This window comes from Rhincodon typus, chromosome 15 (genome assembly GCF_021869965.1).
Source record: "Rhincodon typus isolate 14 chromosome 15, sRhiTyp1.1, whole genome shotgun sequence".
Classification (NCBI taxonomy): Eukaryota; Metazoa; Chordata; class Chondrichthyes; order Orectolobiformes; family Rhincodontidae; genus Rhincodon; species Rhincodon typus.
In genome coordinates, this window is record NC_063346.1 from 59,133,854 (window position 1) to 59,160,923 (window position 27,070).

General features: G+C 43.5%; 1 protein-coding gene across 1 annotated transcript in view; it reads right to left on the reverse strand.

The window, feature by feature from the left end:
• The window catches only part of calb2a (calbindin 2a), a 166,729-nt gene that overhangs the window by 13,770 nt on the left and 125,889 nt on the right, over window positions 1-27,070 (reverse strand). Inside the window, exons 3-8 of the mRNA XM_048606127.1 lie at window positions 26,691-26,759; window positions 25,916-25,996; window positions 23,819-23,875; window positions 15,434-15,511; window positions 13,913-13,968; window positions 8,935-8,974 (exon numbers count right to left, since the gene is read on the reverse strand). Of these exons, the coding sequence (XP_048462084.1) occupies window positions 8,935-8,974; window positions 13,913-13,968; window positions 15,434-15,511; window positions 23,819-23,875; window positions 25,916-25,996; window positions 26,691-26,759 (381 nt within the window). The remainder of the gene's footprint in view (window positions 1-8,934; window positions 8,975-13,912; window positions 13,969-15,433; window positions 15,512-23,818; window positions 23,876-25,915; window positions 25,997-26,690; window positions 26,760-27,070) is intronic.

Consider the following 27,070-nt stretch of genomic DNA (forward strand, 5'->3'; position numbering starts at 1 on the left):
TAAGTGAGTGCAGGTAGGCAGTGGTGGGGATTGGTCAGTGAGATAGGAGGAGCGGATAGGTGGGAGAGAAGACGGACAGGTCAAGGAGGCGGGGATGACAGCAGCTGGGGGAGGTAGGTGGGATGGTGTTAGGTGAGTGCAGGTAGGCAGTGGTGGGGATTGGTCAGTGAGGTGGGAGGAGCGGATAGGTGAGCGAACGAACAGGTCAAGGAGGCTGGGATGAGAGGGAGGATTGGTCATGGGATGAGGCTGGTGGTTTGAAACTAGTAAAGTCGACATTCAGACCATTGGTTTGTAGGCTCCCAAGGTGTCTTCTCTCCTACCCATCTCCCTCTCATCCCCACCTTCTTGACCTGTCCGTCTTCTCTCCCACCCATCCACTCCTCCCACCTCACTGACCAATCCCCACCACTGCCTACCAACACTCCTCTATTGCCATCCCACTTACCTTCCCCAGCCCCACCCCTCCTCTCTCTCTTTATATCAGAGCTCCCTTCCCCCTCCCCCATTTCTGAAGAAGGGTCCCAATCCGAAACGTCAGCTTTCCTGCTCCTCTGATGCTGCCTGGCATGCTGTGTTCCTCGAGCTGCACAAGCTGAGGCCATTTGTGTGAGAAGGCAGAGCTCCAGTTTAATCATCTGTAAGACAGCAAGTTCCCAAACATCCTCAATGTGTCAATGACATACCATCCTGGATTAAGTCTTTGAAGTGAGACCTGACAATCTTATAACTCAGAAAAGTTTGAGGCCACCAAATGAGCTGCAATTGACACAAGTGTTTGAATATTGTCTGGCTTTCCCTATACTGCAGCTCTCGCTATACATAGTATTCCATTTATGAAGCTGTCCAGGATCTTGTTAACACAAGCTTTTGAAGCCTCACTCCTTCTTCGGGTGTTAGAAGGAGCGAGGCTCCAAAACGTTGTGTTTTCAAATAAACCTGTTGGACTATAACCTGGTATCGTGTGATTTCTGACCTTGTCCACCCCAGTCCAACACCAGCACTGCCACATCAGGATCTTGTACACCAACAATATGACCTTTTCTGCTGTGTACTTTGTCCTCCTCTGTGCTATGCTGTCCTTACTATTTTGCTGAATCCTGGACTGGTAGACTAAAAGGATTTCCACAGAGACCATCACATCCCCTTCCTTAGCAATACTGCTGTTCTATGCAATAAATGATTCCTTCAACAACCATTTTATAGTTCACAACATTGTACTGTATTTCACATCTACTAGCCAAATCCACATTGCTCCCCAAGTTTAATCCACACTCAGTTCCAATACAATCACAACTCAATGCTAACAATCTTGAGTCTAAGTAACAAGATTGTGGTGATATGCCCCACTCCAGAGACTTAAGCACATAATCTTGGCTGATACTTTAGTACTGTACAGGTGCTAAATTGTCAGAGGTGCTTCAATTTAGGTAAGAAGACGCATTAGGTTCCTGTTTGTCCTCAGAGTGGATTTGAAACATCCCATAGCACTATTCAAAGAAGAGCAGGGGTGTTATTCTGATGTCAATATTTATCCCTATATCAACACCACAAAAACAGATTATGTAGTTATCTGATTGTTAGTTGTGGGAGTTTATATGAGTGATGGTGGCATGCCTGCCAGCTGGAGAACTGATGGGAGCCTGCATTGCCTCCTCAGACCAAATGATATAGGAGCAGAGTTAGGCCATTTGGCCCATCAAGTCCTCTGCACTATTTGATTGTGGCTGACAGGTTTCTTAACCCCATTCTCCTGCCTTCTCCCCGTAACTCTTCATCCTTTTACCATCATGAACCTATCTATCTCTGTCTTAAATACACTTAATGACTTGGCCTGCAGTCTTCTGCGGCAATGAGTTCCACAGATTCACCACCTTCTGGCTGAAGAAATTCCTCCTCATCTTAGTTCAATAGGATTGGCCCTTCACCCTGAGGCTTTGTCCTTAGGTCCTAATCTCTCCATTCCCACTCTATCCAGGCCTCTCAGTATTCTGTAAGTTTCAATCAGATACCCCCCTCATCCTTCTAAACTCCATTGAGTATAGACCCAGAATCCTCGACCGCTCCTCATATTACAAGCCCTTCATCCCCAGGATCATTCTTGTAAACCTGCTCTGGGACCCCTCCAAGGCCAGAACATCTTCCCTAGATATTGGGGCCCACTGCTCACAATATTCCAAATGCAGTCTGACCAGAGCCTAATGCAACTTCAGCAGTATATCTCTTCTGCTGTATTTTAGCCCTCTTGGAACGAATGCTAACATTGCATTTGCCATCCTAACTGCCAACTGAACCAGCATGTCAAACTTAAGAGAATCCTTAACGAGGGCTCCCAAGTCACTTTGTGCTTCAGATATCTGAAGCCTTACCCCGTTTAGAAAATAGTCTACACCTCTACTCTTCCGAACAATATACATAACTTCACACTTTCCCACACCGTATTCCATCTGCCACTTCTTTGCCCACTCTCTCAGGCTGTCCAAGTCCTTCTGCAGCTTCCCTATGTCTTCAATGCTCCTTTCTCCCTCCAACTATCTTTTTGTCATCTGCAAACTTAGCAACAGGGCCCTCAGTCTCTACATCCAGATTCTTAATGTCTAACGTGAATAGTTGTGGTCCCAACAGTGACCCCTGCCAAATTCCACTAGTCACTGGCTGTCATCCTGAAAAAGACCCCTTTATCCCCACTCTCTGCCTTCTACCAGTCAGCCAATCCTCTATCTACGCTAGTACTTTACCCCTAACACCATGGGCTCTTATCTTATTGAGTAGCCTCCTGTGCGGCACCTTGTCAAAGGCCTTGTGGAAATTCTGGGAAGGCCCTTAGGCCTTGATTCCGCAGGATCAAGGACCCTTGGAACAGAAGTCCTGGCACCAAGAGGCTGGCAGACGATCTGCAGCTGGCAGCTCTGTGAATCAGAACGCCTTTGGGAAGCTGTTGCGGGGAGGACATCTGCCCGAGGCTCAGGATTGTTGCTAGGCCCAGGCCACAATTGAGCAATGGCTGGAGGACAGACATATTGGACTAGAAATGTTAACGCTGTTGCTCTCACCACCAGTACTGCTAGACCAGCTGCATACTTCCAGCACTTTCTGTTTCAAGTTCAGATTTCTGGTGCCTGCACTATTTTGCTTTTGTTTCAGCTGAAGAAATGGCTATGCCATTTAGCAAATATCAAGAATTTTCTTTCTCTGGGTATACTTACACAGGAATGTACAGTGAAACACAGACAATGACAAACTAACTACACATGAAAACTGTAACACTGAGGAAACGTCTGTTATTAAATGGTGGAATGTTATAAAGTGAAATTAAAATCACCTTAACACCAACACTTACCTTCGATCCTCGGCAATCCTGAGAGTAAAATAGAATTTCATCAATCTTTCGCATTTAAAGCTGAGCTTTACCTGTAAACAGCTCACTCTTTCATGCCGGAAACAGCTAATTTTTATTGTGATTGCTGTTTTGTGTTTACCAAAATGCGGAGGTTTGTGCTGGAGAATGAAACTATTTTTAATTTGACCAACTTGGTAACAGCAGTGGGCACTCCTGGTAGGATATAGATGATGACAAAAGCTTGTATAGTCCCCAACAGTGTGCCCCCAACAATGTACAACAACCTTAGAACACCACAATGGGATTTTCCCATTTGCATCATCAGTCATCTTTTGGCCTCTCTGAGGCAGGTTGCTAGAAACGGTACTGAGGCTAATAAACTAATTTCATGTCATCCCTTTAGGGTGGCACAATGGCTCAAAGCATCAGGGACCCTCAGGCGACTGTCAGTATGGAGTTTGCACATTCTCCCCATATCTGTGTGGGTTTCCTCCCACAGTCCAAAGATGTGCCGGTTAAGGTGGATTTGCCATGGGAAATGCAGGGCTACAGGGATAGGATAAAGGGATAGATCTGGGTGGGATATTTTTTGGAGGGTCAATATGGACACAATGGGCTGAATGGCCTGCTTCCACACTGTAGTGATTCTATGGTTCTTTACAACCAGCAGACAGAGGAGAGGAGCCTGCAGTTCCATCATTTGGGGTTGAATTTGTAATCAGGTCCCAAAACTGAAAGACCAGTGACTGACACTGGGCCGTACTCACTCACTGTAGTTATTTTTAAATTATTTTTTGAATGACTATAACTTGCAGTTATAACTCCAGTGAGCCCAGGTTAATGTACAAACATAGTGGGCCGTCTAGCCTCTTGAGCATATGCCATCACCATTCAGTGACTGATCTATGATCTACAACTCCATATACCTGTCCTTACCCCTTACTTTCCTTAATAGCAAAGTATGAATCTTAGATTTTAATTTACAAACATCAACTGTCATTTGATGAACAGATCTACCACCCTGTCATGAAAGGCCTGCCAATAATGTTTAGACTACATTCTCTATTCCTAGACCCCCTAACCAGAGGAATTAGATTTTTTTTGCATCTACCTTGCTCTGTTCCCTGAAATATCTTGAACCAAACTGACCTCTAACTTTCTAAATAATGGGGAATACAATTTAAATTTGTATAATCTCTGTAATTTAATCCAGAAGGGAAAACAGGATGAAATTGGTTGCCATCAGCAGCACAAAACTAGATTGTAATGAATTGGGGTGACATGGTGACTCGGTGGTTAGCACTGCTGCCAGACAGTGCCGGGGACCCAGGTTCGATTCCATCCTCTGTTGACTGCCTGTGTGGAGTTTGCACATTCTCCCTGTGTCTGCCCGGGTTTCCTCTGGGTGCTCTGGTTTCCTCCCAAAGTCCAAAAGTGTTCAGGTTAGGTGGATTGGCCATGCTAAATTGCCCATAGTGTCCAAGGCTGTGTAAGCTAGTGGGTTAGACATGGGAAATTTAGGGTTACAAGGATGGGGTGGGTCTGAGTGGGATGCTCTTTGGACGGTCAGTGTGGACTTGATGGGCTGAGTTGCCTGCTTCCACACTGTAGGCATTCTATAAATTGGCAGCCTATTTTTCACTATGGTAGTTTTCACTTTTCATTGTACTTGGGAAGTAGTGCCAAGATTTTGAATTTCAAATCAAAGTTCAATTGACAGTGAAACGAGAATTTAAATTATCGTCTTGTGAATTTCAAGGGGAAGAAAATTGGTGTGCAGAGATTTGGCTGCTGATTCACTACCAAACCATTCTGTGCTGCTTATGTAAATCAGCTTCATCCCCGTGCGGCCTAAACATTGTTCTGTTGGATCTACCCCACCCCGTCCTGTAATTCCTTCCGAAGATGTGGTGCTCAGAATTGCTAACAATACTCTAAGTGTAATTGAAATATGTTGGAAGTATGACTTCCATTCTAGTCTTACAGATATGTAGTCTGGCAGTTTTTGAATATTTTCTGTACCTCTTCATGAAACTGTATTGACCTGTGCAGCTAAATCATACTACCTCCACCACAGTTCTTACAGATCTCCTTTGTTTCTACCTTTCCACCATTTAGGAAGTGCCCTAATTGATCTCTTTTAGCTCCAAAGTGCATGATCTCACAATTGGCAATACTTGCCACAGTTTTGCCTATTCACTGAAATCAATAACTATAATATACAATAATAATTTTTTGCTTCCATCTATACCACATATTTTTGTGTCATTGGCAAATTGGCTTTGTTGCTTTCTATCCTATCATCCAAGTTCGTAATAAGTGCAGTGAATTGTGCGGGCCCAACGTAGATCAAGTGCGTCATAACCATGAACCTTCCAATTAGAGTGATAAAAACAGAAAGCAGACTCTTCTGAAGAAGGGTCATATCAGACTTAAAACATTAACTCTTGTTTCTTTCTGTACAGATGCTGCTAGACCTGCTGAGCTTCTCTAGCATCTTCTGTTTCTATTTCAGATTTCCAGTATCCACAGTATTTCCAATCAGAATACCTGCCCACTGTTGTTACATATGCTCCTGCCACTCAGCTCATTTCTGAACCAGATCAACAACAGCTTGTCGTCAATTTCATGAGTTTCAACTTTACTTAACACAGTCGCTTACAAGGAACTTAAATACTTTCCAGACATTGATCTGTATATCATCCACAGGGATTTCCCTAACCACTGTTTTTGAGTCATAGAATCATAGAGCAGTACAGCACGGAAACAAACCCTTCGGTCTAACTTGTCCATGCCAACCAGATATCCTAAATTAATCTAGTCCCAGTCGCTAACATTTGTCCATATCCCTCTAAACCCTTCCTATTCATGTACCCATCCAGATGCCTTTTAAATGTTGTAATTGTACCAGCCTCTACCATTTCCTCTGGTAGCTCATTCCATACACGCACGACCATCTGCACGAAAATGTTGTCCCTTAGGTACCTTTTAAATGTTTCCCCTCTCATCTTAAACCTATGCCTCCTAGGACTCCCCTACCCTGGGAAAAAGACCCTATCCATGCCCCTCAGGATTTTATAAACTTCTATAATGTCACCCCGCAGCCTCCAATGCTCCAGAGAAAATCGCTCCAGCCTATTCAGCCTCTCCCTGTAGGTCAAACCCTCCAAACCTGGCAACATCCCTGTAAATCTTTTCTGCACCCTTTCAAAATTTAACAACATCTTTAGTCACCGCTTCAACAAATTCAATCAGATTTGTCAGGCACAACCTACCCTTCACAAATCCATGCTGATTCTCTCTCTCTTCTGAAACATTTTAAGATGTTCTGTCATTCAGTCCTTGAGTATTAGTTCTGATAAGCCTCAGCAGCAGATGTTAGGCTAACAGCTTTATAATTCCCTCGTTTCCTTCTATCACCTTCTTAATTAACGGAGAGACACATTCAATTTTCCAATCTAAAAGAATAGCTCTTGAATCAAGTGAACTTTAGAAAGTTATGGTTTGGACTCAGAGACTAGATCAAAATGCTGGTCTTTCACCTATTTCACCTGGATTAAATACGGCCCTTGGTGTGATGCAAGTTTTCTACAGGAGATGAACTTAGGGTAAATACAACACGTTTGAAAATCCACAAGATAAAACTGCTGGGATGTGAGTTTGATTGCCAGTCTGGTGCACTGAAACTAAATACATTGGTTGGTAAGAAATGCATGTGTAATATTGGTCCATTGGGAGACACTCTTCTGAATGTAGGACTAGGGTACCACTTGTGGGCAGCTGTTGGAGAGCTTTTGTCTACATTTACCCCATGCTGAAATGTGAAGAGTTTCAATTTCCAGCACTGATATTCTTTTCTGGATGACGTAAAACAAAGAAAACTGGTTAAAAAATATTGAATGTAGCAGAGACATTGAACAGACAAGAGACGACATACAGTGTTAAACAGTCTGTTTCCACTGATGGACACCAATAACTAACAACTGGATAGGCTTCTTTAACATACTAAAGCATCACAAAGTGGTACCGATCCTGAACAATGACTTGTAAGGGTGGTTGAAGACATGGGTTGCAGAAGTAACAGAAGGTTTGATAGAAATGCAGAGGTGAGATGACTGAAGGTGGAGTATAAGTGGGGTTGACCAGCCAAGTGAAGCATATGGTTGGGATATAATACTGGGGACATACTGAAGACATGAGGCAGGATGTAGAAATAAAGACAAAGCTACTGAAATCCACTAGGGATGGCAGGGGTGCTCCATGTATGAGACATGACAGGATTCAGGTGGCTGAGTCTTGGTTGAGTTGGAATCTGTGCAATGGGAGTCAAGTGAGTAAGCTGAGCATAGATAAAATGAAAGCAAGGCAGAAAACCTCAACAGCAATGAAGGCTTGGCTGAAGATAGTTAATGTTATGGAGGTGGAAGTAGAATATGGAATTTGAAGCTCAGTAACAAACAGGATACCAAGGTTACTCACTGATAGGTTCACCCCTCAGTGGGAAGCTGATATGGGATGGAGGCTAGGGGGCAGAATTTAATGGTGGAATCCAAACAGGACGGCTTCCGTCTTATCAATATTAGGCTGGAGGAAATTCTGGATGATTCATAATCTGACTTTAAATAGACAGCTCAGTAAATATCATGGAGACAAGGTGGAGATAAGAGTAAAGCTGGGAACCTGCATGATACGTTCAGAAGCTGACCGTGCTGAGACGTTGTATGAGGTAAAGGAAGAAAACGGAACTGAGCATGGATCTTTGGTACAGAAGGGGAATTTATTCCAGAAGATGTACCAGCTAACTTTGGAAATATTTATCATAAAGTATGAAGTCAATACAAAGGCAGGCTATGAGAGAATTGAACGGTCGTCATCTCAAAGACTATGTTGAGGTCCACAAAGACAAGGTATCCAAATCACAGTCACAAAGTTAGTTTGTTGGACCAAGGTAGCCTTGGTGTTGTGGATGAGACATTAATCTGAACTGTTGGGAGTGGTACGTCAAATATTTGAAAATCTGATGAGTTCAAGGACCTCGTATGGAATGAGCACTTTCTTTCAGAAGTTTCTCAGGGAAGCTATGTGTGAGCATTTCACAATAATGGTACACAAGGACTTTGGACACTGTGACGGGGCAGTAGATACAATCAATGCACATTTTGCCCCATTACAGGGAATCAGGAGATCAGCCTTTAATGGGCCAGTAAAGAAATACAGTGTGCTGTACAATTCAGTTGAAACAATTCCCCAAGACAGAAGCTCTCAAATGATATCTCTGGCTTGAGCTTAGCTAGCGGAACTTAATTGGGTGCTGGGGATAGAAGCGTTACAGCTGGGCCATAGAAGACCGAAATCAGCAGGGCTTGCTGCTCCTGAGCACTGTCCAGTGTTGGAAAATGTACGTATGTTGGACCCTGGGAAAGAATAGGCTCAGCGTTTGTTACGATGCCTTACAAATGTTGAGTAGCCACTCATGGTGCAGGCTCACACATGAAGTTTAGGCACTTGGCTGAAGTACCAGGTGGCAACCAGCACTCTTGGAGCTATACTCCGAGCCGACATGAAACAGGAAAGAAGAGTTCAAATGCACTCACCTGAAACCTCAGCAAAAAGTTTTCCTGAACAGGTAATAAACTGAAAAAAGTAAAAAAAAAAGTGTTACACAAGTTCAACAGCAGCCCAATCACTTTCTACATATTAAGTAAGTACATTTGCAATTTAAAAGAATGAAAAGAAAACAATGCGCATTTATGTAGCACTAGACACCCCAAAACACTTTACTGGTAATGAAGTGTGAGTGGAATTACAGTTGCTGCTACAATGTGGAAAACATGGCAGCCATTTTGAACACAGCTAGTTCCCATAAATAGCAATGTGAATAATTACCAGATAATCCATTTGGTACTGCTGCTGGAAGCATAAATGTTTGCAGGACACTAGAGATACATTCTCTGTTTTTCTGCCAAATGAGAGATTTTACTTTTGCTTGAGAAGGGAGACTGGCTCTTGATTTAATATCTCAACGAAAAGATGGTTTCTTCAACAATGTAGCATTCCACCAACATTGCTCTGGATTGTCTGGCTAAGTTATGTGCTCAGTTCTCTGGAATGTGACTTTCTGATTCAGGGGTAGTAGTGCTGAACTATGGCTGAAAACGTTTTTGAATAAACAATGGAATGAGCCAAACGCATGTACAAGGATTGACCAACACCGTCTGAGAGTTTCCTCTCACATCTTCATTGCATCTATTTAAAAACAGGTCCAGACCAAAGTGCTACAGCAGGGTTCCCTGCTGATTCAGATTGAAGTGGTACAGTAGTAACCAACAGATTCAAGAACATCTTCTTCCCCACTGTTATCAGATTTTTGCACGGAACTCTCATATAGTGAATTTGATCTCTCTCTGCACCTTCTCTGTAGCTGTAACACTGTATTCTGCATTCTGTTCTATTGCCCTGATGTACTTATGTAAGGTAGGATTTGCCTGGATGGCACACAAAACAATACTTTTCACTGTATCTCAGTACGTGACAATAATAAATTAAATCACACATGGTGACATGGTGCTGTGGCACATGAATTTGGCTTGATGTGGCATATGAAGTGACTGAAAGTGGTATGTGGAATGAGTAAAACCCAACATTGGCAAATGGAAGTGTTTGGTTTAATGACCGCCTTTTCTTGTATGATGAATATCAGGGGACAGCAACAAGCTAAAGTCATTCAGTTCACAAATCCTCTAGCTGCCTCCTGGAATAAAAAGCTGTATTTTTCATAACCTCCCGTAAGGAACGAGATCCTGGTTGAGTTCGAGCTTAATGGCTTTTCTTTGCTGGTGATAAGCGTTCTACATGAAATAAATTAGGACAACCTGAACTTACTTTGCAACGCACAGTTGACCATAATTGGCTAGAATCACTTGGTTCACTAGATTAATTCCAGAGATGAGGGATTTGTCTTACTTCACAGCTGTCTTTACTTGGGAAGAGGAGGATTTAAGTGCAGAATTCTAAAAGATGGACTGTGAAGTTCTTGAGCAGATTGATATAAGAAGTGGGGTGATGCTGGAGGTTTTGGTGGATTTATAAGTAGACAGATTCCCAGGTCCAAATGCGTTGTATCCCAGGCTGCTGTGGGAGATGAGGGAGGTTATTACAGGAGCCCTAACCCAAATTTTTAAATCATCTCTGGCCACAGGGAGTGCCAGAAGACTAGAGGACAGCTACTGTGATTCCACTTTACGAGAAGGATGGTAAAAGTAGACCTGAGAACTACAGACCAGCGAGTCTCATGTCGGTAGAAGGATGTAAATAGTGAAGGAGAAAATTAGTTCCCATTTAGACAGGCAAAGTTTTATCAGGGATAGACAGCATGGCTTTGTCAGAGGGACAGCATGCCTAACAAACTTGGTATTTTTCAAGGAGGCATCCAAGTCATTGATTGAGGGTGGGGCAGTTAATGAAGTTTATGTAACAAGATTCCACATGGGAAACTGATATAAAAGGTCAAAGCTCATAGGGTCCTGGGTAACTTGGCAAGATGGATCTTAGTGACAGGAGACAGAGGGTGGTGGCAGAAGGCGTGCCTGGAGGACAGTGTGTAGCGGTGTAGCACAAGGATGAGTGCTGGATCCCTTATTGTTTGTGATATTTATAAATGACGTAAATGAGAATTTTGGGGTGACGATAAGTAAGTTTGCTGATGACACACAGATTGGCCGGGTGGTTGACATGTGAGGAGGAATGTATTAGGTTACAGAAGAATACAAACTGATCTGTGCATCTGACCAATCTGTGACAAATGGAATTTAATCTTAATGTGAGGTGGTACGCTTTGGAGGAAGGAACAAGATGAAGGAGTAGCCAATTAATGGCAGGACACTAGGAAGCTCAGAGGACCAGAGGGTTCTTGAGGTGCTTGTCCATAGATCCCTGAAGGCAGCAGGATAAGTTAATAGGGTAGTTAAGAATGCGTACAGGATGCCTGCCTTTATCTTTATAGATTATAAGAGAAGGGAGGTTATGTTGGAGCTGAACAGAACTTTGGTTAGGCCACAGCTGGAGTACTATGTTCAGTTCTGGTCTCCACACTATAGGAAGGATGTGATTGCACAGGAGTGGGTGCAGAGGAGACTCACCAGGATGTTGCCTGGGATGGAGCAGTATAGCTATGAAGGGAGGCAAGATAGGCTTGTGTTGTTGACCCTCTTGTGGTGCAATGGTAATGTCCCTACCCCTGAATCGGAAGGCCTGGGTTCAAGTCCCAGTCTGCTCCAGAGGCGTGTAAATAACATCTCTGAACAGGTTGATTAGAAAAAGAAATAGGCTTGCGTTGTTTTCTGTAGAGCTGAGAAGGCTGAGAACTTGATAGAGGTGTATAAGATTGAGGGGCATGAACAGGGTGGATAGAAAGCAGCTTGTTCCCCTTAATTGAAGGGTCAGTAACAAGGGGCATAATTGTAAAGTGAAAGGCATGATGCTTAGAGGGAATTTAAGGAGAAAACTTTGGGTGTCTGGAATGCACTGCCTGGGAGAGTAGTTGAGGCAGGAACCTTCAGCCTTTAAAAGGTACTTGGATGAGCACTTGAAATGTCAAAAGAAAGTGGAACTTGTGTAATCAGTACAAATTTGATGGGCCAAAGGGCCTCTTTTGTACTGCATGGTTCTATGGAGTGAGATTGACCAGTTTAGACCTATATTCTCTGGACCTTAGAAGAATGGGACGAGATCTAATTGAGGTATATAAGATGCTAAAGAGATTGATAGTAGCTGTACAGAGGATGTTTCCTCGTGTGTGGCAATGTAGGACGAGAGGTCATATCTTTAGGATAAGGGGTAGCAGATTTAAAACAGAGATGAGGAGAAATTACTACTTTTAAAGCATTGTGAATCTGTGGGATTCAGTACCCAAGATTTCTGGGATATTTGGTAAATCTAGGAGGAGATTTTTCAGTTGTTATGAGTTGAAGGGTTATGGAGGGCAGGCAAGAAATTGGAATTGAGGCCAAAGTAAGATCAGCACTGATTGTATTAAATGGTGGAGCAGGCCTGAGGGGCTTAACTGCCTAGTCCTGCTCCTTACTTTGTTATAATGTGGTAAACCCTGACAGACTGTAGAGTTTGCTTTTGTACCTAAAAGCACCTCAGCGCCCTGTCAAGTGCAGGGAAAAGGCTGAGAGGATGTAAAACTCAGATTCAGAGGCAGAAGTCTCCCCGTTTACTGTCTGGTCCCACGTGAAAGAAATTGGGCCAATCTTAGTACACAGCACCAAGTGGTGGGGTTGTTGTGTTAGAGGTCTCAATCAGCAGGAGGGAGGTCAAAGACTTACTCAAGAAGTTAGGCGGAGTAGGCTGGCCTTATGACCAATGAGGGGTGTGGACACAGGCCTACATTTATGAAGCTGGCAGCTCCTATGTCTTGTTCACTGTCAAGTTTCAGAACCCCTGGGAGAACCCTGCTGTCTTGAGAAAAGGCAGCAAGTGAGAAATGTTCCTGTATTTGAGTCTTTAATTTGCCCTCTTTGGAAGAGGGTGTTTAATATTGGAGCCAGAAATGCTTTAAGATGATGGAGAAATAGATGAATTTGCTGCTGCTCTGCAGTTGGGCTTGGTACACAATGTTCTAAATCAGTCATTAAAATTAAGTTTATTGCCTTGTTCTCAGTTTTCTGGCTAGCTACAGAATAAATTTTTGGATCTACTTCAAACAAAGCTACTTAACATTTGTGAGCCTGACTGAGGGCCAGTGTTTATCACATAGTCCTCAGCTTTCTTACTTTCTCTGACTGTTTATTCATTTCATGTCAGTTTTGTGGCTCTTCTCTGCACCCCATCCAGTGCATGAAGCACACAGACCAGAATTGCATGCATCAACACCTCTGTAATCTCTGCGCACCTATACTTTGCTGTTTGATTATATACAGCACGCTGATACTTTTTGCAAAGTTTTGCTTGGCCATACTGTGCAGCTAATCAAAGTGCCAAATTCTCTAATTGGTCCCTGTTCCCTTTTCAAGTATTCACCAAGCAAATATGCATTTTTGAGCACTGCATTTTGATCATTTGCCTTTTTCAATTTTGAACTTCATTTGCCCTATGTCTGCCTGTCTCAGCTCAATTCCTTTGTGAAATGTTTCACTGCATCCTTATCTGGGGCGCTTACTCTACTTGGTCACAATGTAACCTGTACAAGTACAAAAAGCAGGTAATCGTCTGCCTTGGCTTGTGTCATAGAAAAATATCATATTTCAGCATTCTTCATGAATGTGGTTATCTATGTGATACTGACCCAATAGTCTAAAGTTTAACATTTCATCTGAAAGATAGCACGCTGACAATTGCAGCACTCCCTCAGCACTGCACTGGCATGTTAACCTAGAGTTTATACACTTAAGCCCTGAGGTGGGACTCGAACAGAGAAGCTTGTGACACAGAAGCAATAGCCTCACTGACTGAGCAGTCACTAGCCTTTTCTGTACCAAGATGGCTGCAGCATCCTGACTTAAAAGCTCCCTTCCTCCCCAATTCCCTGCCGTCCACCCCAGTCCAATTATCACTTGGTGATTAACTTACCGTGCCATTTCTGAAAGGCCCAATTTTCCATCTCCATTCGCATCAAATATTTTCAGCTGAAAAGAAAAGTAATAATCACATAGTGATTCCCAGAGATTCCTCATGTTGGCAGTGTTTCTATAAAATCTGCCCATAATCAGTTCCTTTCCCAGCAAGGACAGTGCATTGGGCATCACAGTCACTTGATGTTGTATCTCTGATATTGTCCAAACTGCTCCACTAGAAATTATCTGACAAACAAGTAATGTGCCCAGTTCAACCTGCTCTCCCCACAATATATCACAGGTTTCTCACTGCAACTTGCTCTCCCCACCAGTCTCACAATAGATCACAGGTTTCCCACTGCGACCTGCTCTCCCCACCAGTCTCGCAATAGATCACGGGTTTCCCAGCCTTGGCCAGTGGCTGAGGTGAAGGCACAGTAAAAACAGGAAAATGGGAGGTCGAATCTTGCAGGTTTGCCCTCCATTGTGAGGGCTGGGGTGTTGGTGGTGAGTCCTGGATCGGCAGGAGGCCTGAGAGAGGTTGCAGTAGGTCTGAGAGTTGGGGAGTCCTGCGGATTGAAGGTTAGGGGTGGGTGAAGGAGAGATGTGGAAATCTTCACCTTTCTCAGTATGCCCCCACCTGTCCTTTCAGGCTTTGAAAAACCTATTCTTGGAGTCCCCTAATCTTGATTCTTCCTTATACACATTGCCCTTTCTCTTACTGATTTTAACCTGTGATGTCCTGCGGCCTGAAATTTGGCCCTTTGCCTTGCCTTCTCAACAGGAATACCACTACCCAGTCCTGAAGTTTCCACGGCCAATACTAGCACTAGCAGGTGAAGTGTGAAGAAAGGGTCTGGCTCTTTCATTTCCCCTCTCTCCTTCGGGCGACATGGGGGCTCACTGGTTAGCACTGCCACCCTTGGGTGACTGTCTGTGTGGAGTTTGCACGTTCTCCCTTGCCTGCATGAGTTTCCTCCCACAGTCCAAAGACAGGTAGGTTTGGGGGATTGGCCACTGTTTAAAACAAAACCATGTGGGTTCTGTGGGGTAGACTGGTGTCTGTGCATCTGGGTGGGATACTCTTTAGAGGATCAGTACAGACTTGATGGGCCAAATAGCCTCTTTCTGCACTGTAGGGATTCTGTGATTGAGGGACTGCACGGCCTCATCTGGCCCTGATGATGAAAGCAGGAAGCTAAGCAGCTGTGAACTTTGAAGAAAAGGAGAGCTTTTCCATTCACTGGCGGCGGGGAGCCTGATGGGATGGGGAGCTCTCGTGATGCTGGTGTCGGTTTTCACAAGTGCTAATTGTCCCCACTGAGATGGCATCAGCCCGTGGAGAGATCATAGCCAGCCTTTTCCCTGTCCATGTGCTAATCCCAAAGCTGGCAGCCATGTCGCTACCCTTACTGATGTCACTGGTCTCAGCCCAGAGCACCGAGCAATGTCTCTCCCTGAGGGGAGATGACGGGGGGAGAGGTGAGCATGGATTGTGGTGTGAAGAATATCACTGTCAGGGTTAACATTTACTCACTATGGTCTGAGTATACTCCTGTAACTTCTTGTCATCGTAGTGTCTGTTTGCCTTCTTTAACAAATCCAGTAAGAAGCTCTGTGGGAAGAAACAGTTCAGTTTAGGTTCATTATGTCAGATCAGGTCCAGAGGCAGTGGAGGAGCACAGGAACAAGAGTAGGCCAATCATCCCCTTGAGCTTGTTGGATCATGACCAATTTGTATCTTAACTCCATGTAGCCTACTCTGGTTCCCTAACTTGTAATGACCTTAGTCAACAAAAACCCATCAATCTGTGTTGAAATTTTCATTTAGTCCTCAGCCTCAACAGCTTAGGGAGGCAAATAGTTCCAGTTTTCCGGCAATTTTGTGAAGAAGTGCTTCAACTCGAAATTTCTAAACAAAAGCCCCTATTTTTGCTGGCTCACACCTCCCACACTTGTGTAGGCGGCCATTGTAGCCTGGCTGGCTCAGTGTCCGTGGAGTGGATTGAAGTCAAACACCCATTGTACTTTCAGTGTGATTTTACATTGTAAAGTAAACAAAGTAAAGTCAGCTGGGCTGGAAAATGAGCTTCCAATTCACACCCTTCCCTGAACAACCACAAATCACTGGATCAGTTGGAATAACTTCTGTGTAAGACCGATTGTCGTGCCAGTCAGGGGTCTGGTCACTGAGCTTGATGGTACTCAGATTCCTGGCACATTGTACCTGTCCCACAGATGGTTCTGATCTTCAAGGTCTCCAAATTTTTACTAAACTCTGGGATGTGAGTATCTCTATCTCACTTTTCTATCCCTTCCACCCACCTCAGCATTTCAACCAAAAATCGGTAGCTCTGGATCTGTTGCATCACGTTGGCACCTGGTCTGTGTGCTTTGTGCTGACCTGTGCCACACCTAAAGCAGACTGGCAGTCTGTGGACTCTCTGAATGTTTTTGATAAAGAACAATAAAGATGTGCATTTCCATGGCACCTTTCATATCTTCAGAACTTCCGAAGTGCTTTAGAGAAATTTAAAGTACTTTTTGCAGTCCAGTCACAATTTTAATGTAGGAATAAAGGAATTATGGGTGCTGCTCAGTAATTCCAAGCTGCTCTGCTTTATGGTACAGTGTGTTGCCTCGTAGCAATCCAGGATCAGGCATTTTTCATAAGTTGCCTACTGTAGTTTGACATAATGTGGAAGTTTCACATAATATGAACTCCCACTGACCTGCCCAGTCTATTTTACATTCTGCTATGTGTCTAACCAAGAACTAAAAATGTTGACGGAAGATGAAAATGAAAAGGTATCTTTCACCTGGGATAACACACTGTGGAGCTGGAGGAACACAGCAGGCCAGACAGCAACAGAGGAACAGGAAAGCTTATGTTTCGGCAACCCGAAACCTCAGCTTTCCTGTTCCTCTGATGCTGCCTGCTGCCTGGCCTGCTGTGTTCCTCCAGCTCCACACTGTGTTATCTCTGACTCCAGCATTGGCAGTTCTTGCTATCTCTTTCACCTGGGATTGCTCACAGGGATGTTCAGGTGATCAATCTGGAAGATTGCAACCCCATTACCTTCATTCCAGGAGGGCTTACACTTTAAACAGTGTTTCATTATAAATGCTTTGGAATGTCCTGAGACTGTGATACAGGCAATGGAAAAACAGACGTGACATTCTGTTATTCCTGAGACAGTCATTAAAAATGCTGTTGAGTTTCCAGTTGCCTGCCACTTCAACACAGCACCTGTGTTCCCACACCACCATTTCTGTCTCAGGCCTGCTGCAGTGCCCCAGTGAGGCTCAGTGCGATCTGGAGGAGGAACACCTCATCTTCCACCTTGGTACCTTACAGCCTTCAGGACTCGACATTGAGTTTAACAATTTCAGAACAGGACCACTTTCCTCCATGTTGGTTATCCTTCCCCCATACCCCAGGTATTGTTTGAGTTGCTCCCTGCACAGTTGACACACTTTCAACCATCTGCACTTCTCGTTGGCATCCTATTTAGCATTTAGCTCTTTCTCAGCTTCTCATCAGCTATCTCTTTCTTTCTCTTTCTCTCTTTGGGCTCTATCCCTAATTGCCCTGTTCCCTCCCCTCACCCCATCATTAGCATAAATACCACCCATCCCCCAGCTATCTTCAGTTCTGACAAAGGACTCAAAACGTTAACTGTTTTCTTTTTACAGATGCTGCCAGACCTTTCTCTAGCACTCTGTTTTTGTTTCAGACTTCCAGCATTTGCAATTCTTTGTGTTTACCTCAGTTTTAGAAGTTGGATAGTGGTAAAGGGAGGCAAATTGAGGGCTTTCTGCAATAGTTTTAAAGCTATAGGTTCATTCTCATTCAATATCCAAGTAGTCCTTGGTTAACATGACAGTTTTGTTTGTGAAAATCACTACATTAAGCGAAACTACCTTATTCAAAATGCATATTCCTGCAGGAACTAATGCAAATGTTCAGATTACCTTTCTCTAGATCATCAAACAAGTACACAATACGAGCGCAAGGTCAATATAGAATATTAGAATTGACATGAAATTATACAAAAAGGATATATTTCAATCTTTCGTGTCTCATACACAAGTTTGTTTATCTGGAGGTGGAAGGCTGTGGATCTTTAGCTGTGTCATCTGGGGCTCTGGAATCTGAAGGTTGAGGATTGCTCAGTGTCGTTGGGAATCAATCTGGTCTTAACTTGTAGGATCCCCACAGTGCGGAAACACGGCCATTCGGCCCAACAAGTCCACACCGACCCTCCAAAGAGCATCCCACCCAGACCCATCTCCATCCCCCTACCCTATTCGTCCATTTCCCATGGCTAATCCACCTAACTTACACATCCCTGGACACTATGGGCAATTTAGCACAGCTAACCCACCTAACCTGCACATCTTTGGACTGTGGGAGGAAACCAGAGCACCTGGAGGAAACCCATGCAGACACGGGGAGAACGTGCAAACTCCACACAGACAGTCGCCCGAGGGTGGGATTGAACCCGGGTCCCTAGCGTTGTGAGGCAGCAGTGCTAACCACTGAACCACCCTGCTGCCCTAAAACTGAAGCAGGTAAGGGCTGAATGAATAGGAATGTGCCCAGGAACACTGAGTTTCAGCGCACAATTCATTCTCCATGCTGCTGGGAATCAGGATTGATTTTATTTAAGCTTTTGTAGGACAGAAGTACAGGAGTACAGTGAAAATTGTACAATGTCACCACTCATGGCGCTATCTTAGGTATGAAGGTACCTAGGTACAAAACTTAGAGAAACAAAGTTAAAAGTGTTACCGTTGTGCTTAGTATAAGCAGAAAAATAAAGTTAATATTGCAGTCCTCCTGGTATGAAGTGTTAAAATAGAATCAGGCCATCACTGATCAGGCTGGTGTTATTGGAATCATAGGGAATAAAGTTATGGGGAATCCATGTTAATCAAAATGGTGTCAATCCAGGAACAGCATCCTACAATAAAAGAATACCTCATGCTTCCCCCAGAGATGTTTTCTGAATTTTTGGCACCTTTTTCTCGCTCGTGACAGTTGATGAGCTGGTGAGATGACTGTACTCACATTGATGTACAGACTCCTGGCGGATTCTTCAGCTAACCAGTGGCTGATCTTCTGATGTAATGTCAGAATACCAGTGTTTAAAACTAACTTCTGTCTTTTCTTTTCAATCTCAGATCAATTTCAAACTGATCAAAGTGACCTTGATCTTGAAGGGGCTTTCTAATTTGATGTTGTTCAGTTCTTTATTCAAAATTACATTGTTGGCACACGTTGTAATGTCCTTGTTCAGAGTTTAGTCAATTAATTCCCCAGCTCTTCGAGGACACTCTTGGATTCTGAAATGGTATGACTGACCTCTGTGTTTCATTTCTCATTGCTGGCCAGTTAGAAGTCAAACTGATGCTGAATTTTCCTTTTTTGTATGTAAAAAATACTGTAGTACTATTTAGAAGGACAGCAACTGAGCTATTCCACTTAATCTGACTAACGTACCCCCAAACCAATATGAATACAACAGATGATCTGCTCATTATCTCATTGTTGTATGTGAGAGCTGCTATGTTTCCTATGTTCCAACATTGACTATGCTGCAAAGGCACTGCCTTCTGTGAAATGTTTTGGGACTTTGTGGGGTTGTGAAAGGTGACATATAAATGCAGTTTTTTTCAAATTTTCTATATTTAATTCTTGCTGTAGTTTGTTCTTTCATAAAGTGGCCAGAATGACTTAATCTCACCCAAGTGATAGTTCCACCTGTGTATTTCAATGTCCTGTGATGATGAAATGAGCAGTTTTATGGGTTAGCATCAATTTGCATTTTAAGCTTTGGTTTATTATCACATCCAACAGTCTCACATTTTCAACTAGCATCATGGCTCAGTGAACCATTTCATCCTCAAAAAGGGGCAAGTGTTGCTGCCTCTCTGTTTTTGAACCTATGGCAGTTGGCATGAATTCCTCATTGTCATATTTAGAGTCATAGAGTCATAAAGCACGGAAACAGGCCCTTCAACCCAACTAGTCCATGCTGACCAGGTTTCCCAAACTGCATTAGTCACATTTGCCTGCGTTTGGCCCATATCTCTCTAAACCTTTCCTATTCATGTACCTGTCCAAAGGTTGTTATTGTACCCATGTCTACCACTTCTTCTAGTAGCTCATTCCATATATGCACCACCCTCATTGTGAAAAAGGTTGCCCCCTTAGGTCCCTTTTAGACCTACTCCCTCTCACCTTAAACCTATGTCCTCTAGTTTTGGACTCCCCTATGGTGGGGAGAAGATTTTGGCTATTCACCTTATCTATGCCCCTCCTGATTTTATCAACCTCTATAAGGTCAGCCTTCAGCCTCCTATACTCCAGGAAAACAAGTCTCAGCTTATCCAGCCTTTCCTTATAACTCAAACCCTCCAGTCTTTGTAACATCCTTCATCCATCTAATCTGCACCCTTTCCAGTTTAATAACATGCCTCCTATAGCAGGGCAACCAGAATTGTGCACAGTGTGTATGTGAGTGACTGTGTGAGTGTTTACGCGGGGGTTTGTGTGTTGGGAACATGTAAATATGTGAGACAACCCGGTGTGTGAGAGTTTGTGTACGTGCGTGACTCTGTGCATGTGTGAAAGAGGGAGTGCGTGACTTTAGAGAGCGAAGGATATGGAAGATAGAGAACGTGGGGAAAGAAATAGTGACATCTTGAAAAATGCTCATATTACAGACAAGGAGGTGCTGGATGTCTTAAATCATATGAAAGGTGGATAAATCCCTGGGACCTGATTAGGCATAGTCTACAACTCTGTGGGAAGCTAGGAAGTGATTGCTGGGCCCTTGCTGAGATATTTATATCATTAATAGGAATAGGTGACGTGCTGGAAGACTGGACATTGGCTAGTGTGAAGCCACTTTTAAGGAAGGTGGTAATGAGAAGCCAGGGAACTATAGACCCATGAGCCTGACATCGGTGGTGGGTAAGTTGTTGGAGGGAACCTGGAGGGACAGGAATTACATGTATTTGAAAAGGTAAGGACTGATTAGGGATAGTCAACATAGCTTTGTGCATGGAAATCATGTCTCACTAACCGGACTGAGTTTTTTGAAGAAATAAAGAGGATTGATGAGGGCAGAGTGGTGAACGTGATCTATGTGGATTTCAGTAAGGTGTTCGACAAGGTTCCTCATGGTAGACTGGTTAGCAAGGTTAGATCACATGGAATACAGGGAGAACTAGCCATTTGGATACAGAACTGGCTCGAAGGTAGAAGACAGAGGAGAATGGTGGAGAGTTGCTTTTCACACTGCAGGCTTGTGACCAATGGTGTGCTACAAGGATCAGTGCTGGGTCTACTGCTTTTCATCATTTATATGAATGATTTGGATGTGAAAATAGGAAGTATGATTAGTAAGTTTGCAGATGACAGCAAAATTGGAAGTGTAGTGGACAGCAAAGAAGGTTACCTCAGAGTACAACGGGATCTTGATCAGATGGGCCAATGGGCCGAGGAGTGGCAGATGGAGTTTAATTTAGATAAATGTGAGATGCTGCATTTTGGAAAGGCAAATTAGGGCAGGACTTATACACTTAATGGTAAGGTCCTGGGGAGTATTGCTGAACAGAGGCCATGTTCATAGTTCCTTGAAAGTGGAGTCGCAGGTAGATAGGATAGTGAAGAAGGCATTTGGTACGCTTACCTATATTGGTCAGTACATTGAGTATAGGAGTTGGGAGGTCATGTTGCAGCTGTACAGGACATTGGTTCAGCCACTTTTGGAATACTGCATGCACTTCTGGTCTCCCACCTATAGGAAGGCTGTTGTGAAACTTGAAAGGGTTCAGAAAAAATTTACAAGGATGTTGCCAGGCTTGGAGGGTTTTAGCTATAGGAAGAGGCTGAATAGGCTAGGGCTATTTTTTTTTTTGGAGCATTAGAGGCTGAGGGGTGACCTTATAGAAGTTTATGAAATAATGAGGGGCATGGATAGGGTAAATATACAAGGTCTTTTCCCAGGGTTGGGGGTGTCTAAAACTAGAGGGCATAGGTTTAAGGTGACGGAGGAAAGATTTAAAAGGGACCTAAGGGATAACTTCTTCAAGCAGACGGTGGTGTGTATATGACATGAGCTGCCAGAGGAAGTGTTGCAGGCTGGTACAATTACAAAATTTTAAGGCATCTGGATAGGTATACGAACAGGAAGGGTTTAGAGGGATAGATGCAAATGGGACTAGATTTACCTGGGATGTCTGGTCAGCATGGACGTGTTGGATTGAAGAGTCTGTCTGTATATCTCCATGACTGTGTGTGTGTGTGTGTGTGTGTGTGTGTGTGTGTGTGTGTGTGTGTGTGTGTGTGTGTGTGTGAAAGAAAGTGTGCATATGAGACAGTACGTGTATCTGAGAGAGTGAGTGTTTGTGCAAGAGTGGGTGTGGGAGTGCGCATGCATGCGTGCGCGGCAGCCTGAGTATGTGCGTGTGAGAGTGAGAATGTGCAAGTGTTTTTGTGTGTATGTGTGAGACAGAGTATGCAAGATGGATCGCTGATCATGGAAGGGAAATGCTCACTATCCAACATATCAACAAGAAATATATTGTCCCACTCATCAACCAATCACACCAACAGTTTTTGCAACCAAACATCCAGTCTCTGAAATCATTCAGGCACCAATTATATACTGCTTCAACATGGCATCACAGCGTTTGTAATCCTAAGTAAGAGCACTTTTCTTCCCAAAGATCTACTGCTAAAAAACTATCCAATCTGAAAATTTCTGGGGGCACTTTAATAATTTGAATGTAAATCAGGTCAATGCAATTTTGAGGCTGAACTGTCTTCAAAGAATCTCCTGTTTCAGCGGTAGGGACACTATCTCTGCACCACAAAAAGAGTCCCTCTCCTAAACATTAACTTGGGCCCTTGGATTACTAGTTCAGTGGCTTTACCATGACTCCACTGTGTCCAAATCTGACCAAGTAATCCAATCACAGATTATCTCACCAAACATCAATCAGAGACCACCTCACTAAAATCTCTAGAGATGTACTGATCAAGCTATCCAATCAGCTCACAATTAGATACTGATACCTTATTATTTCTTCAACGTTGACACATTTCTCACCTGATTAGGCCATCAAAAGGGGCCCGTGATTTCCCATGTTAAATCAATTTTACAAGGTCTGATACTCCGCTTTCGAAAATGAACTGACTACACTTTACTTTTGCAAATGTGTATGGGCACCACCCTGCTGCAGAGCTTCATTCTTGTTTCGAGTTTGCTAAGCCATTAGTGAGAGTCATGGTTGGCTAACTCTGGGTAGGGATGGCAGGTTAGACAACATCAATGTTGCAATTGGGTTTTTATGATCATTTGACAGTTTCACAGTTGTCTTCTGTTAACAGTCCAGAGCATAAATAGATTTATCAGATTGAATTTCTACATTCTTGTAGTTTTTTGAACTGAAAGTGAGTTGCTTGCTGAATATTCTTTAATTGTGCAATGTGGCAGGGAAAAAATACCCATGGGTAGAATCCCAAGGAGAAAAACTAATTCATGTTATAATCAAACAGTGGTGCCTTCTAAAATTGATGGAATGACAGTTAGGTTAGAAAATGAGATGGTGATTAATATGTTACCAACTACCACCCAGGGGTTGAAAGTGAAAACCTACAGCTTTGAACCTGGAACACTGTGAGATATCCCTGGAACATGAAAAGGTGTGAGAGAGAAACAAGTCATTATTTCCTTACTAACAAATACTCTTTAATCTTTCTGGTGATTGAATAAGACTGAACTTCTGAATAGGAAAAATGTTATAGATTTCTATATTAGGCCATGTATGAGTTAAGATATGTTTAGTAATTGGACATTTACTGCAATGGTACATTTTAAAAACATAGATATAAAATTGGATGTACCTTCAGTTCATTTGCTTCGATGTATCCACTACAGTCTGCATCATATTTCCTCCAGGTCTGTAAAACAAAAGGACAGTTTAGGATAATTGGACAATAGAATATTTAACTACAGAATCGTGGAATATTGCAGCAAAAAAAAGCAGATTGTTTTGGTCCATCATTTGGATGTTGACGGCTTTCTGTCCACATGAGTCCCCAGTGTTAGTGAGGAGCACTTTGCATAGGTCTGGATAATCCAGACTTATTTTAAAAATTTAGCAATTTACATTTTTTCTTGATGCTCTTCAGAGGGCAGTTAAGAGTTAATCAAATTGTGGGTCTGTATGTCAGACCAGGTAAGTACAACAGATTTCCTTCTCTAAGGGACACTTGTGAAAACGTTGGGCAGCAAGTTCAATGGTCATTAAAGAGCTTTTATTCCAGCTTTTAATAATTTAAATGCACCAACTTCCAGAATGGGATTTGAACTCATATCTCCACAATCATTAGCCAAGCTGTTACTGATCTGGCAATATGACCACTGTTGCTGTATCCGAGAAACAGAGGGAAGCAGCTAAGAAAATGAGATCAGAATCAGAACTCAGACTGGAGACAGATAAGTGAGTGAAGACGTTCCCACAGCTCTCAGCATGAATTGCTAGATTGGGGATGATGGAAAAGGCTTTCTGCTGGCTGCAAGACTGAGGCAGAGTCCTGGGCTCCAGCTGAATTCTGGCTGGACTAGACATTGATTTGATCATTAAAGATATACGAGGTTCCAGATTGGAGTAGGAGCATCTGATCTCAGTGTGAGCACAAAAGCAGGACTGTAGATGCAGGCTTGTATCTGCATTGCTTCAGTGTGGAAAATCCAAAGGTGTAACACTGAGGGTAAATTGACAAGCTTGTGAGGACAAAGGAAGCCATTTAAATAGCTTGGACATCAGTGCAGAAATGACAGTAAATACCACATTAAAAAGAATAAGCCCGAAAGTCATGTGATTCCATGGGCTAAGCAGATGGTTAAAAAAGCCCCACCCAATGGATCATCCAGTCAGTGATTAAAGAGACAATATCTGAATATGTTTTAAAGTGCAGACAGATCATCGTGCTGGAATATTATTGTCCCTTCCACTAGAGGCCGCCAGTGCTCTTTCTGTTTGACAAGTGAGACCATTTTAGCTCATCCATCTGAAAAACACCTCCAATCTGTTCGTCGGTATCTGACTGTGGAATGTGAATTCAAATGCTGTACCTCCACTATCCAGCCCAGGAGCCTGCTCTAAGCATTCGGCATTATACATGTGAAGGACTACTTTCTTAAATCGAGTTTTTACCAGATGCATCCGGTACTCTAACCTGAGATTATTGAGATCTGTGCAGTTTATGCTTGTTGCAGCATACCATTTAGCAACTAATGTTTCCAGGGCAACTCAGTCACAAAAGTGTTAGCTGTAGATTTGGACAGGCGCAGTTGGTGGAAGCAACAATTTCTCCCGAAGTGAGATCTAGTGATATAGGGAGAACTTAAAGCCATAGACTCCATGCAGTGCAGAAAGAGGCCATTTGGGCCATCAGGTGTATCTGACCCTCTGAAGAGCATCCCAACCAGACACAGCCCTATAACACCCACGTCCTACCATGGCTAATCCATTTAAACTGGACACTACAGGCAATTTAGCATTAGCAAACCACCTAACCTGCACATCTTTGGACTGTGGGAAGAAACCAGAGCACCTGGAGGAAACCCACGCAGATACGGGGAGAATGTTCAAAGTCAAGGCAAATTACAAAACAGGAATGAGTTCGACCAATCAATACTGTAGTGGGGACAGTTTTGCTGTCTGGACCTGCTGCCTTCAACAGCTCTGCATGCAATGTCCCAATATGAATCATTAACACTCAATATCACAGTTAGGTTTGCGGCCCGTGTTTGTTCTGGGCCCCGAGAAGAAACACCCGAGAGAGATGAAAAGTCACCATGCAACATCCATTCCCCATCACATTTGCAAAGTGACCCTGGGCAGAAGGGAATTTTTTCCATGCCTAATGTGTTTAAATTGGAAGGCAGTGTAGTCCACCTTCCAGCCTCACATCACCCAGCCTCATTCCTCATACCTCCATAAACTCCGCACTGGACCGTACGCACTGTCGGAAACATAAGAGGAAGTTCTCTTCTGTTGGAAGTATCTGGGCCAGCTGCAAGAGAATAGTTGAGTGTTGTTACTTCCCTCTGGTCTCTACTTCCCACAGAACTCTTCCACCCCCGCTCCCCACCTCCATCTCCCAATGCCAGTACAGGGACCAGAGCTCTGACCTCCCAGTGACTATCGCCACCAATGTAACTTCCTGGCTGGTCTTGCAGAGATACCCAGGAAAGGCTGGCGTGGTCATGTCTGCAAATCACTCAGACCAACCTGGTCATGGTTCAGCCAATGTGAGCCTACGCCACTGCTGTGAGACAGAGCTCAATTATATTACCCATCCACGCCCCCTGTAGGATATTTAAAATATCAAACCTTTTTCTGTCCATTTTCTCCTGAAAATTCCTACTGTGGATTCAAACCTTGTCATCATGGGCTGTTTGACTACGGGGGTGGGGAGTGCGAAAAATCTCAGTTATACCCAATTCCAGCCCTAGGCAAGATTTCACCACTCCCATCCGAGCCAGGCTCCCCATCCAAAGGCTCTGAGGCCAATTCCTCAGGATTAGACCAGCCAGCTGAGTACAGATTGAAAATGAAGGTGAGGGCCTTCCATAATGAAATACCGTATCAACAGAATGGCAGAAATCTTTCCACAATGGGGCAGCACTTGTATTGTCACTCACTTGGAGCGGCAGGAAGGCGGATGTTAAGAATGTAACCCAAATCAGTGACACAGACACACTTACCTCTGCGATCTCAATCCTGCCATCCGCATTCTTGTCATATTTTTCCATAAATTCTTTCATCTGTATCTCCTAATTTTGCAAAACAGAACAAATGCACTCAATACATTTCACAATCAGGGTGAATGGAAAAGGTATCCCAAATTCAAACGGCCCCCTAAAAGGACTGGCTGCAGAGATAACATGGACATTGCCCAAAATCTTTCAAAATCCCTCAGACTCTCGAAGGGTCCCCATGGTTTGGAAACTAGCTGATGTAACCCATTCATTCAAGAAAGGAGGGAGACAGAAGCCAGTTAGCCAAACATCCAGCAGAGAGGAATTGCTGGAAACCATTAATGTAGGATACCTAGAGAATCACACACAAAAATAGACACTTATCA